This window comes from Phalangium opilio, unplaced genomic scaffold (assembly GCF_054372755.1).
Source record: "Phalangium opilio isolate 3A_F unplaced genomic scaffold, DU_Popi_V2 ptg000105l_1, whole genome shotgun sequence".
Classification (NCBI taxonomy): domain Eukaryota; kingdom Metazoa; phylum Arthropoda; class Arachnida; order Opiliones; family Phalangiidae; genus Phalangium; species Phalangium opilio.
The window spans coordinates 6,597,853-6,621,615 of NW_028324207.1; the positions used below are offsets into that span (position 1 = coordinate 6,597,853).

General features: G+C 35.6%; 1 protein-coding gene across 1 annotated transcript in view; it reads right to left on the reverse strand.

Moving 5' to 3' along the window:
- The window catches only part of LOC149628471 (solute carrier family 12 member 2-like), a 220,973-nt gene that overhangs the window by 137,031 nt on the left and 60,179 nt on the right, over positions 1–23,763 (reverse strand). Inside the window, exon 11 of the mRNA XM_089851400.1 lies at positions 4,130–4,253. Within this exon, the coding sequence (XP_089707526.1) occupies positions 4,130–4,253 (124 nt within the window). The remainder of the gene's footprint in view (positions 1–4,129; positions 4,254–23,763) is intronic.

Genomic DNA, 23,763 nt, shown 5'->3' on the forward strand with positions numbered 1-23,763 from the left:
ATGTAAGCTAAACATTTCCATTTTAAAACTCTACTTTAACATGCCTTTCCACATTTAGGTGCTCTGAGGCATACAGAAGAAGTCTTCTTCAGAGGTATATTGAACTCTCTGTATAATTTCGTCCTTATAGGCAAGCCTCATTTTCTGGTGGTACGAAACACGGTTACATGTGTGGGGCTGCTTTTCACGAGATTTGTTTCATGGTTTATTACTTTATTAAAATACTAGCTGTAACCCGCGGAGTCGCTCGCGTGAAATAAGAACTTCCATCAGAATGATATAAAGAATGGGTAGATTTTACAGATGACTAATATTTTTGTAGAACCCTAGGAGCTAAGGCACTCGGCGTTGCCCGTCAGCCCCTAAGGGTGCATTTTTATTACTTTTCATGCGAACATTATTCCATAAAGAAGAGTTTTTAAGTTTTTGGCCGCCATTTAAAAAGAAAGCAACAAATCGAACCCAAAAGACCATTCACCCCGTCTATAGGTTAAAGGAAAGCAGTGTACTAAATATTTGTGAAATCGGTTGAAACGCGCGGGCTTTGTTGCATAGAGAAGATTTCTTTACATTTTTGGGCGCCATTTATTAAGATGGCGGCGGATTGGAAAAATCTTTCTTAGTACGCGCCTACTACTTATGAGTAGTGTTCCTGCAAATTTTCAGCCTTCTATGGCAAGCGGTTTGGGCTTGGCGTTGATTATCAGTCAGTCAGTCAGGACTTTGATTTATATAGATATAGAAGATAGAAAAATAACTATATCTGAAATTTGATTTAGAAAAGGCTGAGGAAGGACCACAGTCCGAAAGGCCCCGAAATTTTAAATTAACTTTAAAATAAAGATAAAATCATTGAAGTAACATTTCTAAAAAAATATTTTAATTCTCATCAAATATTTAGTAAGACTTTCAAAAATAAGATTTCTAAGGAACTTAATTAATTTCAAACTCTTTTCAAACTAAAATTTTTCATTTGCAAGAGAAAATATGTTTTTTTTCTGACGAGTATTTCTATTTGAGGGTTGAATTCGTAACTGAGATTCTTAATTATCCTGTCCATACAATTCTATACGCAAAGTTTACCATACTTAAATTTCACTTTTAAAGCACTCTTTTCAAATTTTTATTAAAAAGGGCAAGCCAATGCTCATTATGGAGTTTCTGTATGTATCTCAAACTGACGTCGTAAAAGAAGCCGAGAACAACTTGTTTGCCCGTAGAAGAGGCTCAAATTTCCCTTCAAAATAATTGGCAAGGTTCAGGTGGATCCTTTTACAACTATAAATGCTACGTAATTTAATGCAAGAATAAGTGTTAAAAAATTAATCCTCAGCTATTCAATAACTATTTTAGAGGGGGTAATGTACAGCACCGTTATTGGGAGAAACCTGAACTGGGGATTATTATGTTATTTTTCGGAGTGTAGAAAAATGGGATGTTTACGTCATGGAGACGTGAAAGGAAACTCGGCATAAACCCAACCAACAATTCTTTTGAATTTTTATAACGGCTCAGATCTCGTTTTCGGGTCGAGAAAGGGATAATCTAATTGGCTTGATTTTGCCATGCGCAGAACCTGTTTTACCCAAAGAGTAATTGGAGACTCAAATCCAATCAGAAAAATGAGAGATTTATCTTCGTAGCTCAACGACAGATGGCACTAGAGTCAACTTTGTTAGTCACGTGAGCCTATCCTTTAGATGGAGACGAGACCAAGCCAACTTCTTTGTTTGTTGATTGAGTCTATTTTCGAATTCGCTTCCAAAGTTAACTGGTTCTAAATACTATTCACATAACTCGCCTTCTATATATATAAATTATACAATATATTAACATGCTTTTAAAGAAAACTCTGTTAAGATCTGCAACTACAGAGCTTTTAATAGAAACTCATTTTTTATCACGTATCTTATTCGTGTTGATATAAAAAGTGATTTATTCATAGAAATCATCAATTTACTTAATTTTATGGACCGAATGATGAAAGTGGCCTACCCCTCGCTTTAAATTTGAGTTGAAAATTTCTGCTTCGAGTAACTTTCAAGTCTCGAAAGAGTAAACAATAGTTGTTTGCAAACTCGCGCTTCTCGGCCATCGGAATACAATTTACAATTATCAAGAGGGAATTTTCAAGCTAGGTGTTGTAACTCTTATGATTTACATTATTAGTATAAGCTTAAGGCGATATAGACCAGATCATAACTAACGTATGAACAATAAGTATGACATTGTAATGGTAAATGTAATGAACGAGCCTTTGTTCTCATGGGGGTTTCGCCTAAAAAAGAAATGGGCCTGAAGCAGGCAACTTTATAACGCATCAGACTGCCATTGTAGACAAAGACAAAGTCGGAAAGCCTGAAGAAAAAATTCAGTGATCATAAAACATACATTATTCGAAAATATTATTTATCTTTGGGTTTTTCTCCAAAATATTTTATCATCAAACATGAATTACACCAAAAATATTAAATATATTAACTTTAACACTCGAACATTACTCAATAACTTACATAACTATTGGCTCTATTTGTACGAAATTTTTCATAAATAAACAAGATGTCATCAATTTTTAAATTCTGATCTATGGTTTTGTATAATTTAAAATAACTTTTCTTTAAATAAGTACTGAAGAGGGGGCTCCTATTTCTAATATAATATACCTTTTAACTCCATGAAGTATCAGTACTTTTTAAAGAAAAGTTATTAAAAAAAAATGGGTGGCGGAAACTATGTTTACATCTATAGGAATGTCTTTCATTTGTCGCCATACTTATTGGTGTTACGTTACTTATGTCCAGACTAATTATTTTTCGGTGGGATTTTAATTATTTATTCCCATGAACTTTGGTCTCGAATTTACGCTTTCGAAAATAAGATTGAAGATTTCATTCGCTTGATGAGAAGCGCCGGGTGAACACCGCAAGTTTCAAGCTCGTATTTGAAAAGGTGTGTTTAGACAGTGAAACGCTAGAACTGAGATCTTTTAAATTTTGGGAGCACCTCGGAAAGGTCAACCACTTTTAGATATTACAATAGCAGTAATGGAATTTAGACCGGCTGGCAAATAACACATTAATGGCATCTAAGATTTTGAAATAGTTCTTGTATACTAAAAATAAAATCAATCTGACTATTCATATTGCGTCAATTTCGTATCATATTGGTAACGGGAAATGTTCTCTTTTAATGAAATATGTCTAAATTTTACTTGTATTGAGATAAAATAACCTTACATCCCGAGTAAATCGACCTTTTGTGTCATGAAAAATGAACTGAACATTACCATATACAATGCAATAAACTAGCAATAGACTCTGACATCATTAGAGTGGCATCTAACCCCATGACGTGTTTTTACCAATTTCAAATATCACATTATTTGTTTATTTGTCAAAATATTCTGTTAGCAAGTTCAGCAAACGATATTTGAATTTTTAAAACTATTAGGTAGCATACAAATGTTTAATGTGATCGAAGAAAATTCAGTCTTTTAGTTGGAAATTAAATAACCCTTTGTCTCAAAGATTTATTATTTAATATCTCTTTGTGGTATTTTTCACTATATGCATAGTTTAAAATTATTACAGAACATGATATACCTAAAAGCCATAGAAAGCGCATATTGCCAAAGAACAAATAAATAATTAAGTTTTCTGCAATTCACAATAATTTAATTGGCCCAAATATTTAAATTTTTTTTCAAACTTGCTAAATGTCTATGAAAGCAAAAGAAGTTTTCCATAAGTATGACATGACCTATGCTACGTAATGCTAGAAGCTTACTGAGATCTAGTTCGAGAACGACAAGCGAGAATTGCAGACTACACTCGGTTTTGCAGTCCATCTTCCAAATTTGTCTGTACTAAGCCTTTGACAGCGCCTCACCAGGCGTCGCTTTACGAGAATCTATGATGTTTCACCATCGTCACTTCATGACAAGCTCTCAGTAAGCAGTGACAAACTTATGGAACATATCTTATAAACTTATGATGAAACCTATTTACGATGTTTTGGACTAGATATGATAAAGTTGATCTGTAAATCTCAAAATAAAGCTTTCAAATCTCACGAAACTCTAATGCCTTTCGGAAACACAGAAATTGTTAAAGATTTAAATAGTAATTACCCAAGGTGCAGCAGGCAAAGGCAATGACGAAAGCCAGGACGTACGCTCGTAAAGGTTCTCCGTTTTTCCCATAAGGCTTTGCGAAGACGATGATGTAAGGAAACAAACGATCTTTGCAAAGTGCCTGTAATTGAAAATGAAGTGAGTTTAGAAAATATTGAATGTGTCAGTCACATAGTGGTGGGGATAACGAAAGGAGTGGAGTGGTATAGCCAATACGGATCGACGGTCCTCAGACGTTATTAACTATAATCATTTGCAACAGGCAGCGCGCTGACCTGTCAGTATTTATATGCAAAATTAAATAGATTTACCATAAGTAAGATAACGCTAAAATGTTGGTCGGAGGTGCTTATTTCAAGTTATTCAATAAAATCTCAACCTAATTAGAATTTAAAATCTGGATGTTTCACTATGCAGACTGGTCTTATAATTAGAAGAAGAATCGATAAAAATCACTTGATTTTCCTATTTACTCTCCCTTTAACGAAAGTATAATGAAACATCGAGTATTTATGCAATGGTAACTTCAATGCACCCAAAATGAACGCAACGTCTGTAGTTTACAATCAAAAACATGTCTAATTTTAAGTAACCATGTAAAATTAGAGTTTTGCTTCCTCCACAGTGCTTAAATATAACGAAATAGTGTTATAGGAACTCAAACGTCACTCTTCTAATTTTATCCAGGAGGTTTCATTACAAATACTTTAATAGTTACAAAATTAAACAACCCCTCTTTGCTCGCCGTTAAAGCTCACGAATACATATCTAGAAGGCATACATTAAAGTATGTATTATCTTATAACAGTAAAAATGAAAACTTCTTATTACCGGAGGCCGGAAGTTTCATAGTTAGTTAATATTCCGACCTTAGTGAATTCGTTATTAAACCAGTAATTAATATTTAATAAGATTCAACTCATTATTTGAGTTTCTGAAGTTTAAGATTCAATGTATTTCGTTTCCGTTTCAATTTAAACCATGGCAACAATATTTTTTTTTCCTTCATAAAGTTCTGAAGTCGCTAAGACAATATTTAAAAATTTAGAGCCATAGGCGATTTAAAATAATAATTACGGACAAATTTAAACGAATCCACGAAAAGCTTAAATAAATATATTTAATTTAAAGGGACTGTAAAGTTGCCGGCGGACAGTTGAATTTTTTTTTTTTTTTTTTTGAAAAAGGCACCCCACCCTCCTCCACAATCATTGACTTCAGAAGCTGATGTAAAACGCGTCAAAGAGGAGTTATTTCATGGTTGTAAAGCGGCTCCCCACATACAGTTAATCTCTCTTGTGATTGGTTGTGGGCCCCCCTGTGGTGTTTCCCCAGTTCCCAGTACCGAGAGTCCGAGACCCCCTGTAGTGATCGTACCAATAGCAGGGCAATGCGATTTGACCAATAGTATCACCTGTCAGAGTAACACAAAATTAGGAAAAGCCTTATCACTATTTTCTCGGAATGAAAGAAATACTTTCGTTTTGCATACCCCCAGGGGGTTGTGGCGTTAATAACAACTTTTTCAAAATAAAAATTCAACGGGCCGCTGACGACTTTACAGGTTCTTTAAATCAGACAGTGGTATTACATTTGCTGATACATTCATAATGCAATGAATAAAACTGCAGCTTTGAAGCGAAACTATCATCATTAGAAATTGAGGAAAATAGCAATTTTTAATTTTGGATTATTTTCGAATCGGTACAAAATATAAAAGGATTCTCTATTTAAATATTTAGTTGATTTCCCTTTAATTTCGATAAGCACACATCTCAAATTCTGTGTGTGTGTGTTTAATTAGTCTTCCTCATTAATATTTCGTCAGTTTTTTTTAATTAAACGAATCCCTTAATTTCTACTTTTGAATTGGAAAGATAAAAATTTGTGTAAATTTCCCCAAATTATCTACCTTAGTAAACGTTAATTAAACATTTTCGAATGAAGGTAAACACACACCGCCTCTTTTTTCAGAAATGGGACTAAAAAGTGAAGTACTTTTAAGGTTATTAACCTGAGGAATGGCAGTTTTTAAAGTGTCATACATTGGACCGCAACTTGGAAAAATGATACTTTATTATATTACGTATTAATAACTATTAAAAATTTGTACACAGCTCCCAAAAAAAAACTTTTAACTCAAATTATATTCTTAATGACGACGAGAATAGAGTTCTACAAATTTTATCTGTCCGAGTGATGATGACGTCATGGAGAAGTACTACACTGGACGTGTCTATACCACATATATGACATTCTGAATGTATTGCCTTCTAGCAACACCATCTTCTACTAGTCTCCTGCCTAATCCACACATTGCGTTATTCAATTTATTCGGATCGGTCTGATTCGAAAGACACACTAGAGCCTACCAATGGTAAATACGATTAAATTAGGCGTTGTTTGGTGTCGTATATGAAGAGTAGGCCGAAAGTTGAATAAACATAGATTAATACTATGTCTTTTACTAGAACCAAGATTCATGACCGCAATTATATCGAATTGGTTACGGGTCTGATCGGTAAATATATTCCATTCTTTGATGTATATTCTCTTTTTGCGTCAACGTTCATACTGATGAGCTTGATTATCTCTCAAGGATGAGAATAAATTCTACAAATCATGGATTCCATCTTTTACCTTCAACAAGGCATTTTGTTTAGGCGCCAGTTAATGAGCTAAAGCTAGTTACATAGTTAATAGAGTTCGTTCTGAATAAAACACAACACCATTTGGGATTCTCAACAGAGCGTTATCTGAGGGGTTGGACGTTTTAGAAAACTGTACGGAATTTCGAAATCCAATTTGATTTCTTCGGATTATTGTTAGATTTCATTTGATAAATCAAACGGATTTCGTCGGATTTTGAGGTTTTTTCCCGTGATTTCGTTGGATTTTGTGATTTTCTATTTTGAATTTCGTGAATTTTGAAATGGATTTCGCGATTTCTTTACTCATTTTGTGATTTCTTTTAGTTTTTGTGATTTCTATACTGATTTTGTTATTACTTTCCTGATTTTGTGATTTCGTTACTGATTTTGTGATTTCGTTGCTGATTTCCGACTTTTTAAGGAATTTCGAAATCAGCAAATATACGTTTGATTTCCTTCCGGATTTCTGATTTCATAAATTTGATTTCGCGGGTAGCTCACGTGATTTCGTGAATGACCAACCTCCCCCCCCCCATTATCCCTTTCTACCCGTGTGACCCAACCACTTCCGACTCCCTCTAGAGCCACATCATATCCACCGTGGCCAGTTGGGAATTCGTAAAACGTAGAATTTTTATATATCCATGGTAAATAATCCCAAAGCGTACGAACACGGATAAAGAATACAATTGTCTCAGTCTGGACTTTGTGTAACCTTTTCATCATTGGAAAATAAAGAGCACGGGATATGATCCTCTTAATTTTCGGAGAAGAGTTCATTGACGCCGGAGGACAATTCTCTTTTAATTGCTTTTCCGTCTACCTTGTTCTCGATTAAAGCCGTCGCGTGCGGGGGACGCCTGTTTCGCCTGATTACCGCCAATAATTAAACCTTATTTTTGGAACGATTCAACCCTAGCTCGTTTTCTTTACTTATCATCCGGATGCGGATTATTTTCAGATATACTTGTATCATCTTCCAGGCTTGAATAGAGAACACCCCCTGCTTCTTTCTGTGACCAGGATCCCAATGCTAGAAACGCCTCTCGTTAAGAGCATAACCTCGTAAGAACTAAAAGCCTTTTCAAAAGGAATGAAAGCTTACTTCGAGAGCTTTAATAGTTCAGTGCCAATGAAATTCAATTTAAAATTTTTTGAATAAATAATAATGAATAATTTAAGTTTTTTCTATGAAGGGATATCCACACTAAGCCTGTGGCTTGTTTACAGGTGGGTCCCTCTGCAATGCATAGAGGGGTGGTGGCTAGCGCCTATGCCACAGCTAGCCTTCAGCGCCCCCTATACTAACTATTAGCGTTAACCTCTGCAAGTCTTGATGGAAAGGAGAAACCGGGTTAGACCGCGGAGGAAAACTCTTTTTAACAAGCGGGGAGAGATCTTGCAAACTCTAAGCAGAAGGATTTGTACCCAGATTTTCACCCGGTGCCACAGTCCGGAATCGAACCCGGTATCCTCTTGCTGCGAGTCGAAAGCTCTAAACGCTACGCCACCTCACCACAAATTCATTCATTTAGGGATCAACATCAGAATTTTTGATTGGTGAAACATTTTTGGTCGCGCATTTATTTAAATTTTAGATTTCTGTTCTACGCTTATACATTTACATCGCTAGATTCTATTCCCAAAGATGCAATGCAAATTGCCCAAAGGACGCACATTTTTAAGGCCTTGAACTGTGTTTTCCGAATGCATTTTTAAAGATTAAATGCATTTGTTCCAAACCCATCATAGATTCATCTTATTTTGATTGTAGAACCTATTGAATTCCAATATTCCCACATTAACATGCTCCTTTCTAGGGTGCAAATATATTTTAAATTTAAACTATGTTTTCATTTAAGCAGACTTCATGTGATATTGTATAAAAACAGTCATAAAAGTAAACGAAAGCGATATAATATTGCTATTTTATTTGTAGTGGCCTTTTACTTGACGAGGCTACGTCAGGAATGGTCATACGACTGTTGGGGGCTAAGTCGGGCGTATTACGTACTTTTACGTTTAGGTTCCCGAAAGGAAGTGTGTTTTGGTGATTAATGAACTCGGATGATGCCATCCAGCTTGAAAGGGTCATTCGGGCGGAAGTCGTTCAACGCTCTGTCCCACCTTCACTATTCTTCCACCAGAATCACTTTTGTCTTCGTACCTAATATACTGTATAACCTGCGTTTTTCAGTGCTAGTTGTGTTTAGTCCTCTTATATCTAATGAAGGTTTAAAACCATTGAAATTCACATTTGATATACTTTTCTTTAACGAGCTTAAACTGGGAATTTAAAACGTCGAAAAGTAGATATCATCTGCATTTGAATGCACGCTCGACCAAATAATCGAGCATTGTTTTGCCCGTTTTGATTTTTATTTGGAAATATTTGGTTCTCGACTAACGCGCACTTGTCTAAAGAGCAATTCCTTAAAGCGCAGTTTTTTTTTATAAAACATACAACTTAATTACATTTGTTGTATATTTTTGAATTGCGTTTATGGAATTTGTGCTTTTGATAAAACGTTCTTATGAGAAACTGCACATTTATCTAGTTACCATTATAGCGTCGTAAAATTTTCTGGAAAGCCAAGATACACTTTGGCGATTTTCGTAATAGGTGGAAAATGCTGCAATGGAACCGTAAAATGACGGAGCCCACACTGGCTTCGGTGTGCCCCACATTACAAGTGATCAGTTCACGATTTGGGTTTCAGGAAGTTTCAAACCAATACCGGCTGTCCAAGCCTTATCAAGCCTTCAGATGATGGACATTGGGATGTTAGTTTATTTCATACCGGTTCTAATCTTCGTCCTCAGCGTGCTAAAGCTATGGGTTTCAAGTATCTTGCGCTGAGGTTCAAGTTAGAAACAGTACGTTCCAGCACGGAGACTTGCACTGTTCTCTATTGGCTATTAGCAATCTGGTAGAATGCAGCAATATTTAATGCTGCAATCTGCCAGAATGCAGCAATATTTAATGCTGCAATCTGCCAGAATGCAGCAATAATTAATGAAACTAAGGTGCGATGCAAATCGCTTATGAGGAAAAAATTACTGCAATAAAAATGCCATTGGAAAAAGTAAATTTTTTTAATTAAAATATTTTGATTGTACTTGCTCGCAGGTGCTACGTTAAAAAAAATGTCAGGGAAATTATTTTTTATGAAACAAGTATTTTCTTCGTTAAAGAGAGAGAAAAAGACTTGAAGTTGGAGTTGAGGAATGTATAAAGGAAATCTTCCTTACAAAAAATGATAGATTATTACCGTAAAAAAGATCATACCAATTTATCATCTGAACCATTAAAAAGCGCTTGTGAAGTGGAAGGGGTGCGCGTTGGGCCTCCGTGTGTTTGTACGCTTAGACCTCCGTAACTTAGTCAAGAAAACGGAGCTTTAATGCCAAGTTTCTTTTTACTACTTCCACTTCCGAACTGCTGCGGGAAGTCGAGTGAGCTGACTCCAAATTCGAAAAAAAAGAGAATGCTTTTTGATTCTCCTAGTTTTCTCTAGTCGACCTTTTCGTATCAATATTATTCTGCTTCCCAACCCAAAGAGAAAGAAATAGCGAAAAAAAATAAGAAATTATTTTTGGAGTATTTCTTTGCAGGAAAAAATTCTATGTTTGACCTTAAAGGGCTAGAGACATCCTTTTTAGGAATCTATGTTGTTTCTCAAGTGTATATAATTCTGGTTTTTATTTCTTTTCAGATGGTACGTACTAATCACTAAATTAAGTTAACGTCGTAATTAAAATAATTTTATCAGTGTCCTTGATTTAATAGGGAAACATGAGCTTAAGAATTCGCAAAATAGGCATAATTATTTATTGACAAATCGATAAATTATGTCAGTGCATATTTATTTTATATTATATTTTTTCCATATAAATTTTGTTTCGGCCGGCTATTGTCTACACTCTACAGCGTTTAAACGCAGCTACCGTCAACAAAATTTCAGGGGTAACATGACTCTCATATTTAGTTTCGTTAAGGTTATGTTTGACTCGTGTTAGCTTAAGGTATCATTAAGGTTTAGATTTTCTTGTGTAGGGTTAGGTTTTCTTCGCGAAAGGTTATGTTTGGCTTGCGTTAAGTTTAGTTTGATTAAAAATAGGTTTGGTTAGGTTAAGATCAATGTGGAATCAGGTTCCCGTTTTCTAACCCAACGTAGTCTGTGTTTCTAATTCAAAATTTCGTGTTTAAACTATGAAACACAAAATATTTGAAGCCCAATGGAGACTTGACTAGTTCGAGGTAGTCTCTAACTCTTTACACAGTCTAAAGAGTAAAAAAGGGCGTTGAAGAAATTGGAGAGCGTATGTAGGAAGACCAAAATGAAAAGCAGGGAGAATGTAGAGTTATCGAATTGCCGTACTTGCTAGACTAAGGCCTATAGAGTTTAAGAAAACACTCTTTCAAGACAGACTCTAGTCGTAACGATAAAAAGATCGCACTTTTTTCCTTGGAGTATAATACTATTTTACCGGAATATGTACAGTACTCTTTTGCTAAAAGAAAGTTTCGCAACCTTCAACCTGCACTCCCGTCTTAAATCATACGCAGTACATTTGCAAAGAACGAGATGTGCAAGGCAACGTTCAGCTTTACGAATAAAGAAAATGTGATAACCGCTTAGAAAAAAGTACTCTACAGGACCGGTAGGCGCTTGTAGATGAAACTACGTCGAACGTAAGTTACGGAACAATTTAAAATTGACAAGTAACTATTCAAAGTGTTGCTTTTGAAGTTTCGTACTAAGCCCGATATGCGTTCCGACCAAACTCATGCAACCTCTACGATTGTATACCAAAATCCCCCCAGCCAAAATCCCCCCGGCCAAAATCCCCCCAAATCATTATAACAAGACAAAATCCCCCCAAATCATTATAACAAGACAAAATCCCCCAAATCATTATAACAAGACAAAATCCCCCCAAATCATTATAACAAGACAAAATGCTCCCAAATCATTATAACAAGACAAAATGCCCCCAAATCATTATAACAAGACAAAATCCCCCAACGAAAATCCTCTGAGAAATATATAACAGAAGTTTCAAATATAAGTAGTTTGTTTTATTTCACATTTCACATTTTTTGGCGACACAGCTTGTGGTGTCGCATTCGACCGAACGTAGCCAAAAGGTGCGATTTTATTATAGTCCCATTGGACCGAAATTCTATTGAACTGGAAGAAGACATACTGTATGGTTTTACATTAAATATATTTTTAATTAATAGGAAAATCTTTTGGAAAAGGTGGCAGCTAATTAATAGGAGAATATTTTAGAAAAGGTGGTAGCTAATTAAAAGGAGAATATTTTAGAAAAGGTGGTAGCTAATTAAAAGGAGAATATTTTAGAAAAGGTGGTAGCTAATTAAAAGGAGAATATTTTGGAAAAGGTGGTAGCTAATTAAAAGGAGAATATTTTGGAAAAGGTGGCAGCTAATTAATAGCAGAATGTTTTGGAAAAGGTGGTAGCTAATTAAAAGGAGAATGTTTTGGAAAAGGTGGTAGCTAATTAAAAGGAGAATATTTTGGAAAATGTGGCAGCTAATTAGTAGGAGAATATTTTGGAAAACGTTGCAGCTAATTAGTAGGAGAATATTTTGGAAAAGGTTGCAGCTAATTAATAGGAGAATGGTTTGGAAAAGGTGGTAGCTAATTAAAAGGAGAATGTTTTGGAAAAGGTGGTAGCTAATTAAAAGGAGAATGTTTTGGAAAAGGTGGTAGCTAATTAAAAGGAGAATATTTTGGAAAATGTGGCAGCTAATTAGTAGGAGAATATTTTGGAAAAGGTTGCAGCTAATTAGTAGGAGAATATTTTGGAAAAGGTTGCAGCTAATTAGTAGGAGAATATTTTGGAAAAGGTTGCAGCTAATTAATAGGAGAATGGTTTGGAAAAGGTGGTAGCTAATTAAAAGGAGAATGTTTTGGAAAATGTGGTAGCTAATTAGTAGGAGAATATTTTGGAAAAGGTTGCAGCTAATTAATAGGAGAATGGTTTGGAAAAGGTGGTAGCTAATTAAAAGGAGAATGTTTTGGAAAATGTGGTAGCTAATTAAAAGGAGAATATTTTGGAAAAGGTGGTAGCTAATTAAAAGGAGAATATTTTGGAAAAGGTGGCAGCTAATTAGTAGGAGAATATTTTGGAAAAGGTTGCAGCTAATTAATAGGAGAATATTTTAGAAAAGGTGGCAGCTAATTAATAGAAAAACTTTTGGAAAAGGTGGCAGCTGATTGATAGGAGAATGTTTTGGAAAAGGTGGTAGCTATTTAAAGGGAGAATATTTTGGAAAAGGTGGTAGCTAATTAAAAGGAGCATATTTTGGAAAAAGGTGTCAACGAATTATTTGAACCTAACCTAACCTAACCTAAACTAACCTAAACTAAACTAAACTAAACTAACCTAACCTAACCTAACCTAACCGTTAAACAAAATTTGGAGGATTTTGTCCATTAAATATGATTTGGGGGGATTTTGTCCATTAAATATGATTTGGGGGGATTTTGTCCATTAAATATGATTTGGGAGGATTTTGTCCATTAAATATGATTTGGGGGGATTTTGTCCATTAAATATGATTTGGGGGGATTTTGTCCATTAAATATGATTTGGGGGGATTTTGTCCATTAAATATGATTTGGGGGGATTTTGTCCATCAAGTAGGAGTTTTGGGGGGATTTTGTCCGTTACTTATGATTTGGGGGGATTTTGTCCGGGGGGATTTTGTCTGGGGGGATTTTGGGTCACACCCAACCTCTACATCCGGTCATGACATGACGACATAGCCAATATTTTCAGAGCCAATCAGCCTTCTCATGAAGTGTATTAATGTGTATTCCTTTACCTTTACTTCAAAGTACTACAAGAGTATTTAATTAAACATCTGTATACATTATTGTATTTTAGTCATGTTTAGCTTTTCTTACAACTTTCAAAGTTAAATAGAAACGATGATAAATTAAAGGTTAATCCAAATGTATCAGTGACAACGCGCTCGGGATATACCCATGTAGTATCAGAAGGGGTAATAGAAAAAGGATGATTTATTATCTAAGTACTTTAATTATGTAACATGATTCTTCCCAGGTTCACACTTTTTGAATGTTCTCCTGTTCATCAAGCTTCAGATGGGCGTCGCACCTTGGGGTGAATTCTATAACTATTTCGTACTAGCCTCGTCTTGATGTGGGATAAAAATCCACAAGCTAGCCTTGGCAAATAGTTAAGCGCTAATAGAGTAACGGTGAGGGAACTATTTATCGCGTATGTGATTCGGTTTAGTAACCTTGTTTCCAATGTTGGAAAGAATCATGATACAATTACCCCGGCGCTTTGAAGTATTATATACTTCTGCAAGTATCAAGCATGCAATTTGAAAAAATTCGGAAAATTGCGAGTTGTGAATAGGCCTATACTCAAAGAAGAAACATACAAAAAACCTACAACTTCCTCACATATATACGAGTTTTAGGAATTAAAATGTTTTGTATACTATAAACTAAACAGTATCATCAATGCATAAACACATGTCCGCCAGTATATTCATTTTCAAATTTACATGTTTACACACTCTGCATATTAAAATATTAAACCTTAAAACCCATTGTAATTCAACGGTCATAAAAAATGGAAAATGAACCAAAATACAGACAAAGAAAAATACAAAAATTTATCAGGGGAGGGGAGTATATTTGGCGAGTAGGGGCGCTGAGACCAGCGATTCTATCTTCTTTCCATTATGATACAAAAGGTTGCAACCGAAACTTTTTGCCGCTTGGTTTTCCCCTTGGTTCCAACACCAATCCTTGAACCAACGCACTCTTTATCCGAGATCAGTGTCTGGAGTTTATGTTATTCTGAATGGGGAGACTCGGTATATTTGATCTAAAGTAGCCAACTTACACGATATACTGGAAGTCCACAACTTGAAGAAGTGTACTGCTACTTAACAAGATAATTTTTTTCATTTATTTAAATTCGCTTTTAAAAATATAACATAGCAATCAGTAAAGACTAAAAAAGTGACATTAAGTTTATAACATTATAAACATGGGCCAAGAAATGTTATACATTTATTTTTAATGCTCGCTTCCAAAATTGCTATTAAACTCTGCTTTGCCATAATAATGTTTTCTATGGTAACCCAATTTTGAATGACAACTGATCAACGTTATCCAAACATAAATATCTTAACAAAACTAAATTTTGAACGTTAGTGATGTTTTAAAATACTGATGAGTAAAGTATGAATTTCTCCAACCCACGAGTAATTTATAAAAATCTACGAAGAAATAGTATTAAGCCAAAAGAAAATGTAATGTAGGAGCTAATTGAAATGATTCATAATTTTTAACGAATGTTTTTAATTAAAAACTTGATAAAAATTCCGTGGTAGAAATTAAATGATAGCTGCGCTAAGGTGAGCAAAGCAAGAGCATTTACTTTAGGTAATGGATTCTTGGGTGTACTTTTGGTGGTTTCTACTCTATTTTCAGTATAGTATATTTTCGGTTTTCGCGCCACACCTCCCCCACTCCTTTTTATATCAAACTGCGCGATACGATGTGGGAATCCATAATCCGATACTAACGGCCCAACGGAGATACTCTTCTCACTGGCTTCCCCACTTTAATGTCGACCGGCGGAAGTTCAAATGGTTTCCCTCTGAGCATCCTAATATCCATATATCTTGGGGCAACTACAGATTCTACAGTATACCGCTTAAGGGAAAAGTACAGCGTTGCTTCGCCTTGGAAGAAAAAAACGACTCTATATTTAATTCTACAAGTCGACCTTTTCGTTTCTTGATTTTCCAGCCAATGGCGGTGGTCACGTTTGTAAATGTAGCGTTAGACATTGAAGGGAAAGTTCCGTGAAAAGATAATAAAGGTACCAAAACGAATACGTTGAACGCCAACTTCAGAGTGGCACGCGGCAACTAGGTTAAGAAAACTGGTTGATTGCAGGTTCAACTTTTCTCTAAGCAAGGGATATCAGATGACCCATTCCTGAGGGAACCAAAATAAAAAATTGGAGTGGACGATTAAGCATTATTTAGTAGCGCCGAGCAGGCTGGGAAATAGCACACTTCCTCTGGTCCAAAACCAGTTTATTAATTGCTTGGACTAGTTTTTTAATTCAAGAAGTGGGGGTTACTGGTCCGCAGGACCAGTTTATTAATTGCAAATCTATTGGAGAGCAAAGGCTGGGACCAGTCCAAAGACCAGCTAATTATTTCAGACACTAGGGAGTCACTGGTCCAAAGGACTAGTTTAAAAAATATCCTTATTTCTCAGCCTGGCCCCGAGTTTTAGGATTCTAGTTTCCCGATTAGAACGGTGATCGCGTGATTCGCGTCGTCTGTTTGGTAGTCTGCTTAACCAAGCTTTCGTATTTATCTCTTGCACCAATATTCAATTAGATTTTCGCATTTGATCAAATTTAAATATAATAATTACCAATAATTTAAATTCAAGCATATTCTTTTTACCATGTTATTTTTGTTACTTATTTTCGGACTTTTCTCAAGGTGGACAAATCATTCTAACTGGTCTGAAGAACCTTTGTCTATGAATCTGCGCCTGAACGCCACGAGAGCGCCTTTGTATGAGTCTCTGTGCATGGGCCAAATGACGTTTAGGCTTTAGATGTTGTTATTCAATCTCACCCGACAGTTTCAATTTGCAAAACCTTAAATGCTAGCACGTTTTTAACGCAAAATCTCCTCGTCCGCACTATACAATTAAAGACTATTTAAGGTAGGACTTCTTTAACAATTAACAACTTTCGATAGACATCTTGCTATTCTGTCTCCCGGTAGGTCACAGATATCAGTAAAATTTGGTAAAATGTTTTGTCATCATTCGTAAATAACGCGGTTATGAATTTTATTTTTGGAAAATTGCAAAGAAACATTATGAGGCTTGCCCTTTATGGGAAGTCAAGGAAGATTGGGATCGGTTTTGAACTTCGATCGACAACTGAGAAGGGGAAGAAGAAACGCGTCATGATTACGAGAAAAGAAAATGAAATTGAACTTTAGCATTTTTGGTCTCACAAAAACTTTGTTGGAAAGCATATGTTTGTTACCTGCGGTGTTGTATTGGATAGTAGTTGTTGAAAACTGATATTAACATAAGTTCATAAGTTCATAACTTTGTAACTGAGAGCTTGTCATGAAGTGACGTAGGTGAAACGTCATAGATTCTCGTAAAGCGAAACCCGGTGATGCGCTGTCAAAGGCTTAGGACTGACTAAATAGGAAAATGGACTGCAACATTATTAACCAAGTGTAGTCAATTCTCGCGTCGTTCTCGAACTAGCTCTCAGTAAGTCTCTAGGATTACGATGTATAGGAAGTGTCGTACTAATGGAACATATCTTATAAACTTATGATATTAATATTGTCTACTATAATTTTAATGTGATCCCATTGGACAGTGTTTCCTTTGTTTTTGATGTTGCTGAACAACATTCCACGTGCATCTTCAAAATTGTATTTACTTGAACTATTTCTATATTTGGTTTTTCTCTCTACAACCAAAATGTTCTGAGCAATATTATTTTTAGACCAAATTGACTTAAAAATACTATAAGTCATAAACTTTAAGCATTAGTATATAAAGCGAAGTTTTTCTATGAACATATTTATGGTTTTTTGACCCAAATTTTGAAAGCTGATCTGACAATATTATGACGCAGTTTTCAAACTTCACGACACAGTAAGGCAAAACACTACCTTACTTGAAAAATAGTAATCGTGCGAAGTCAGTTCGTAAACACTAAAGTTGGGTAACCAGGTTTTGGTTTCGTAAGACTTGTTTTCTACTTTGGTCTATCCTATTGGCCTGAGTAGTTCAATATATTTTAGGTAACGTAGTATGGTGTTTATCAAGTCTGGATAGGACGGTGTCTCGGATGTTCGATATCAGCCTTAGTACGGAGAAAGTGAAGCAAGCCGATCAAGATGTTTCCAAACCTCCATTCTTTCTCATTGAGTTATGAGGTGGCGCTTTTTTCCGCTTCGACGCTCCGCCTTGGAATTTTTGCGGTTGTACACTGTACGTTATATACCCACACCCCAAACGCCCTTACTCCCCTGTTCTTCTTTAGCAATCCCGTTAAAGGATTTTTTTACATCGATTTTCAAAGTTACGCTGGAGAAAATAAGGTGGAATTTTTGATATATCAAGCTAGAATGGTTTCGGGTTTCGTTTCCTTTTGAAATATTAATTCAATCGATTTTACGTCTGTTTCAGATGTATTTCTAATGTTCCATCGACGGTATAAATATTTAAATTCAATCCGATAAATTAAGTTCTGGACGATACTGAATTATTCATGAAATTAAGCCAAATATTATTTGGAACATTTCCTTTACTCTCTCTTCTAGTACTACATTGTTTCCCAAACGCTGTTTTGTAAGATTTTCATGCTTACTTTAATTTTGAGTCAAAATCTCCTAATTTTGGTTTGTAGGCTAACTAGCTGTTACCCGCGGCGTCGCTCGCTTGTAATAAGAACTTCCATCAAAATGTTATAAAGAATGGGTAGATTTTACTGATGACTAATATTATTGTAGCACCCTAGGAGAGAAAGCACTCGGCGTTGCCCGTCAGCCAGTCGGGACATTTCTTATTACTTTTCATGCGGACATTATTCCACAAAGAAGGGTTTTTAAGTTTTTGGCCGCCATTTAAAAAGATGGCAACAAATCGAACCCAAAAGACCATTCAGCCTGTCTATAGGTTAAAGGACACCAGTGTACTAAATATTTGTGAAATCGGTTGAAACGCGTGGACTTTGTTGCATAGAGAAGATTTCTTTGCGGCATTTATTAAGAAGGCGGCGGATTAAAAAATCTTTCTTAGTACGCGCCTACTACTTATAAGTAACGTTCCTGCAATTTTCAGCCTTCTAGGGCAAGCGGTTTGGGCTGCGCGTTGATTATCAGACAGTCCGTCAGTCAGGAGTCCTGACTAACTGATTGACTGACTCAGGACTTTGATTTTTATAGCTATGTGTTTAACATATTACTTTAATGAAAAGTACGATGTATTTGTAAGTCATTATTTTCGTCCAAATAATCTGGCCGTCCTTATCAGTGTCTAATCTAGTGACTTTGTTAACACAGGCTATAAAGTCATATTTTCAACAACACATTTCGGTTGTATAATGAAAACAAATTGACATGAAATGATTTGTCATAAATGTATAATCAGGCTAAAGATGCGTCGCAAATCTTTAGGAAACGCTGCTCGCTATGTCTTCGATAACATTTTCCGTTGTACATTCAACACAATACAACTTTGAAAATTTTAGTTTTTACAATCTTAAGTATCGATTCTTCGACATAATGTAGTAGGGACGACATGGAAATCAATTTTTTTTCAAGCGTATTGGTGAAATATGAGGCGTAAAAGTAAACAATGTTAAATTTCTTATGAAGGAAATTATGAAGTTTACTTGAGGTTTGAGATTACCTCTAATAGTTTTGTTCAGGGGGTGAAACACTTCTACAGGGGCAGATACTAAATAAGCACGTGCTTTTTTCCCTAGATGACATCTTTTCCTATAATCTTCCCTAGATTTTTGATCGCGCAACGATTGCGAATTTTTCTATTATAGTTAATTTATAAGTTTAGCCAAAAACGGATTTATGTAAGAAGAACGTTGAACGTAGCAAATTCACTACCCATCCTCGCATACTTTATTGAGAAACTTCGTCTGCTTATATTTTGACTCCACCCACAAATTCTGTATATGGCAATTTCGAAAAAAAATTTAACCACGAAAGTGTAGATAAGAATGACATTTTCGATCTCTAGAAGTCGCTATACGTATACAGAATTCGTGGGTGGAGTCAAAATATAAGCAGACGAAGTTTCTCAATAAAGTATGCGAGGATGGTAAAGCTATGATCCGTCGTTCTTAGTACATAAATCCGTTTTTGGTTTAGCAAGTGTATTTGAACACGTCGACCAAAAAGGTTGTCTATTTTTTCGACGTTCTGGCGCTGCCTAAAAGGGGTTTCAAAAAATCCGAAATTGAAATAGAAGAAAGGAAAATCAATTGGCACATTTGATAATTTACAAATGAAAGATTTGTCCGTTTTTAACTTATGTATCATTTGATGAAAATACCTCGGTTACACTTAAAAAAGTTTAAGAGTCCCTAACGCTAACCAAAAATATTAGAAATAAGAAAGACATGTCCGTAAGAAAACTCCCCCACGAAAAGAACAAGGCGACCCAAGGGCTCGTAATAGTAGCCACATCGTACGAGCGAATAGCCCCTCTATACCTACCCTAATGAGTGGACAACCCCTCTATACCATACCTAACCTACTGTGATTGTTCAATCCTTTACTCCTCAATTCGAACTAGGAAACGATAAAAATGTACTGCGCACACACGACAATTTAAACGAACGTCAACAACAACAAAAAATTATTAATTATAATAAGAAATTACTAAATAATTGTTAAAAGAAGTTAAAAAAATATTCCGCAATATCTTAGCACCAAAAAAATAAACGTCTCTTCGTTTTGAAGCTTTTACAAGAATGAAAGGAAAGGAATGCTGCCCCAAGCTAGTACCTTCTTTTAAAACTCTTCTCGATTTATGGAGAAACGACGTAACTTCTAGTAATAAACACCGCCTTTCCAAATATAACGTCGGTATATAGTTCCTTTTGCTTTTTAAAAATCCCCCTCGATTTCTTTGAATTTTGAAATCGGGGGGTGAGATGAAAAGCGTGAAACCCTTATTGTTGACGGGTGACAGGAATTTTAAAGGGAGTATTAAACCTTCCATTTAAATTAAGCCAATACTAAATTCCTCTCTCTCTCTCTCTCTAGCTTTAAATATATGGAGTAAACGTAAACCACATTTCACAAAGCTTAACCTTACCTGTACAATTAAATGTATGCTTGCACTTACTATTATAATCCCCTACCTTTTAAAATACACGAACGAAAAATATCACCTCACCACAATTCTCTCACATTCGCTCTCCCTTCAATGTCGAACGAAACGTTTTATACTGCCAAAGCAATAAAATAACCATTTCTTCGGTTAGCTCTGACTAACTATTTCTTTGGGTAACTCTGACCACATTCCAAATCGCGAAAAACTACTACGACCACCACACCCACAGGCTCGCGGGACAAACTAATAGCCTCATCGTATATATACGATGTGGCTAAAAACGGATAACAATCTAAAATAAAAGATAGCAAACGAAACTAGGAAACAATATGAAAGGGGCTTGGAAAATAAAACTCTTCTCAAATATTAAAGTGAATATAGGAGCTGGTGGTTTCTAAACTACGATAGTAAAGAATTTCATCTTTGAAATAGCATTTAGGGACGAAGTTTTTTTACTTGTTTTATCCGTCGCTCCATCCCACCCTTTCAATTTTTTCTTGGGTTGTTCTTTTGTGAAAAAGTGGCAAGGAAGACACTCGCTTCTCGTTTTTCAATCTTAACGCGGCGGCGGTAGTAGTGGCAAGGTTTTTTTAAAAAAAAGTGCTGCATTCAATTGCCCCGGTCCACGGGGGACCTCCTTTACTTTTTTTGCCTCTTCGACCGTTTCTTCATCAGCTAAACTGAGCTTCCACGATCCCAGCACTGGAAGAAACCCTCTTCTTCCCTCAGGGCGCTCTCCTTGCTTTTTTGCTGGTTCTTTTATATATTTTTGGCCCCAAAAATGCCGGTTTTATAACCCGCTGCGCACTGATACGCTCAATATTCTGCCCCTGACATTGACGAATGCATTCGTTCTCCCCTTCTTATCTCGATCCACTCTCCAACGACCGACGAAAAACTCGGCCCTATTCTTTTCCTCGGTGCCGCCGCTCTGATCTACTACGTTTTGTAATACCTCGTTCGCACTAGCGCTATACCATGTCCCTTGAACCCAAGAACCAAACAGGGACAATCAGTTCACGTTGTTATACCAGTTAACTTGCTATACCATAGTGTTGCTTCAGTTTCCATAACTTAGAAATTATTCTCTAGATATCAAGCGGTTACTTGAAACAAAGTTGAGCACTATCATTTTCCTGTTTACTCATGTAGGAATCATCAACGGAGGCGTATTTAAGTTTAACACTAGATTTTCAGAAGGATTTCACATTACTAGTGATTCGAGATGTTCTATGATGAACCAGCTAACGTTATTACGTTACAATTAATTATACAGGTATGCATATCAGTCGATGTGAAGTAATCTAAACACTTGAAGAAATATTCAACAATACCGTGAAATGTTTATGAATTATCAAATGATGTTCTTTCTGTCATTGATGCAAACAGTGCGTAACGAATTTTGGACTTTTGGAGACGAAACTATTAATCAGATGCTTCTAACATTTCTATAGTTATTTCTTTCCAATTGCTTATATTTAATAGTATCCTTTACTAATTTAAATAATTTATTCATTTATGCCATAAGAATTAATTATGGTTTCTGTTAGATGAATTTTTATCAACCCACCTCTATCATTAGAAAATTACGTCTAAAAAGAACAAATACGTCTGAAGTTGAAAGAAAAAGAATATGAAGTGCAGGAACTATTGAACTTGTTCAAAATAGAATAGTGCTCAATTTTTCAGTGAAGAAAATAGATATCTAAAGGTACTTTTTGCAAACTGGCTCGTTTTGAATAGATATGTTTTTCTTGGAGAAGGTAATAATTATTTACTTTTCTGAAAAAATATTCATTAGTAACAGATATCTCAAAAACATAAAATGTTTTGAACATGAATCGTCTGCATCCGAATGAAAATGGGCTTTCAGTGCGAACCGGCTATTACTTCATCTTTTCCGTTCGCTCTCGCGCCTCTCCCCTTTCTCTACTCTCGAAACATGTACACCGAGTCTCGATGGACCGCCATACGTCGTTCTACCGCGTCAACCTTTAAATTTATTGCCCCAAAAATATTGGGACTTTTTTAGGTAAAACCAGCGCAGAAAAAGAAGGGTTTGTGGTAGGTAATTGTATCAGCTTTTTGCCAGTTAACACAGCGAATGGCAGAACGCTTGCTTTCTTGCCTGACTCACTCTATGCCCAAGCGAACTATACAAACTATTCATCAAGTCGACGCGGACAAATGTAAAAGATATAAATTTATATTTCTACATTGAAACAAGGCGGAATATCGTGAAGGAGTATGCGAATTCTTGTTCGAATTTTCAATTTTATACGCGTGTCGCATCTAGTCGCTGACATACTTTGTCTTTTCCGGTTTTTGCAGATGTTTCAAGTACCAATGACATTAGTATAAAATTAATGTCAGGAATGGTTTAGTGGATATGACTGTTTTTTCTGAAAAGTACATACATGAAAACGCAGTTCACATGTTATCAGAATGTAAAGTATGCTAAATTTGGATAAAGAATATGGGGATTATGGAAACTGAGTGAAAGAAATTACGGTGTCGGTTTCATATTCACCAAACTCTTTCAATTTTAAATTCTCCCTATTGTCGGACACCCAGTCGTCGTCAGTCAAATCTGTTTCTCCCAGACCCAAAAAATATGCAGTATGATTTGAAATCAATGCCGATATCTCGTGTGGAATTTCAATCATTGTTTTCCAACTTTCATCTCCATTTCAATGACTCAATTCATAATTCTCGGAAGTTTAAAAGTGTGTTTTGGCAATTTCAACCCTTTTAAACAATTAACTTGATTCAAAACCATTTCAGATTTAACTCAATGTGGTTCAGAATGTTTAAAGTAACCTGTGTTTCAAAATTAGTATAGCGTTTACAAGTTAGCATACAGCGTGGATACCTTCGCCGGCTATCAGTTCAGATTTTTTTCCAAACCCGCTGCCGTTTTGCTTTTAAGGAAAGAAACCGAATGAACCAAAGTCAATAATCCTCTATCATTAAAGCATGTGTTCTTAACCCATTATGCTAAGTGTTTCTTAATAAACAGTTCGAAATCGCATCCGTC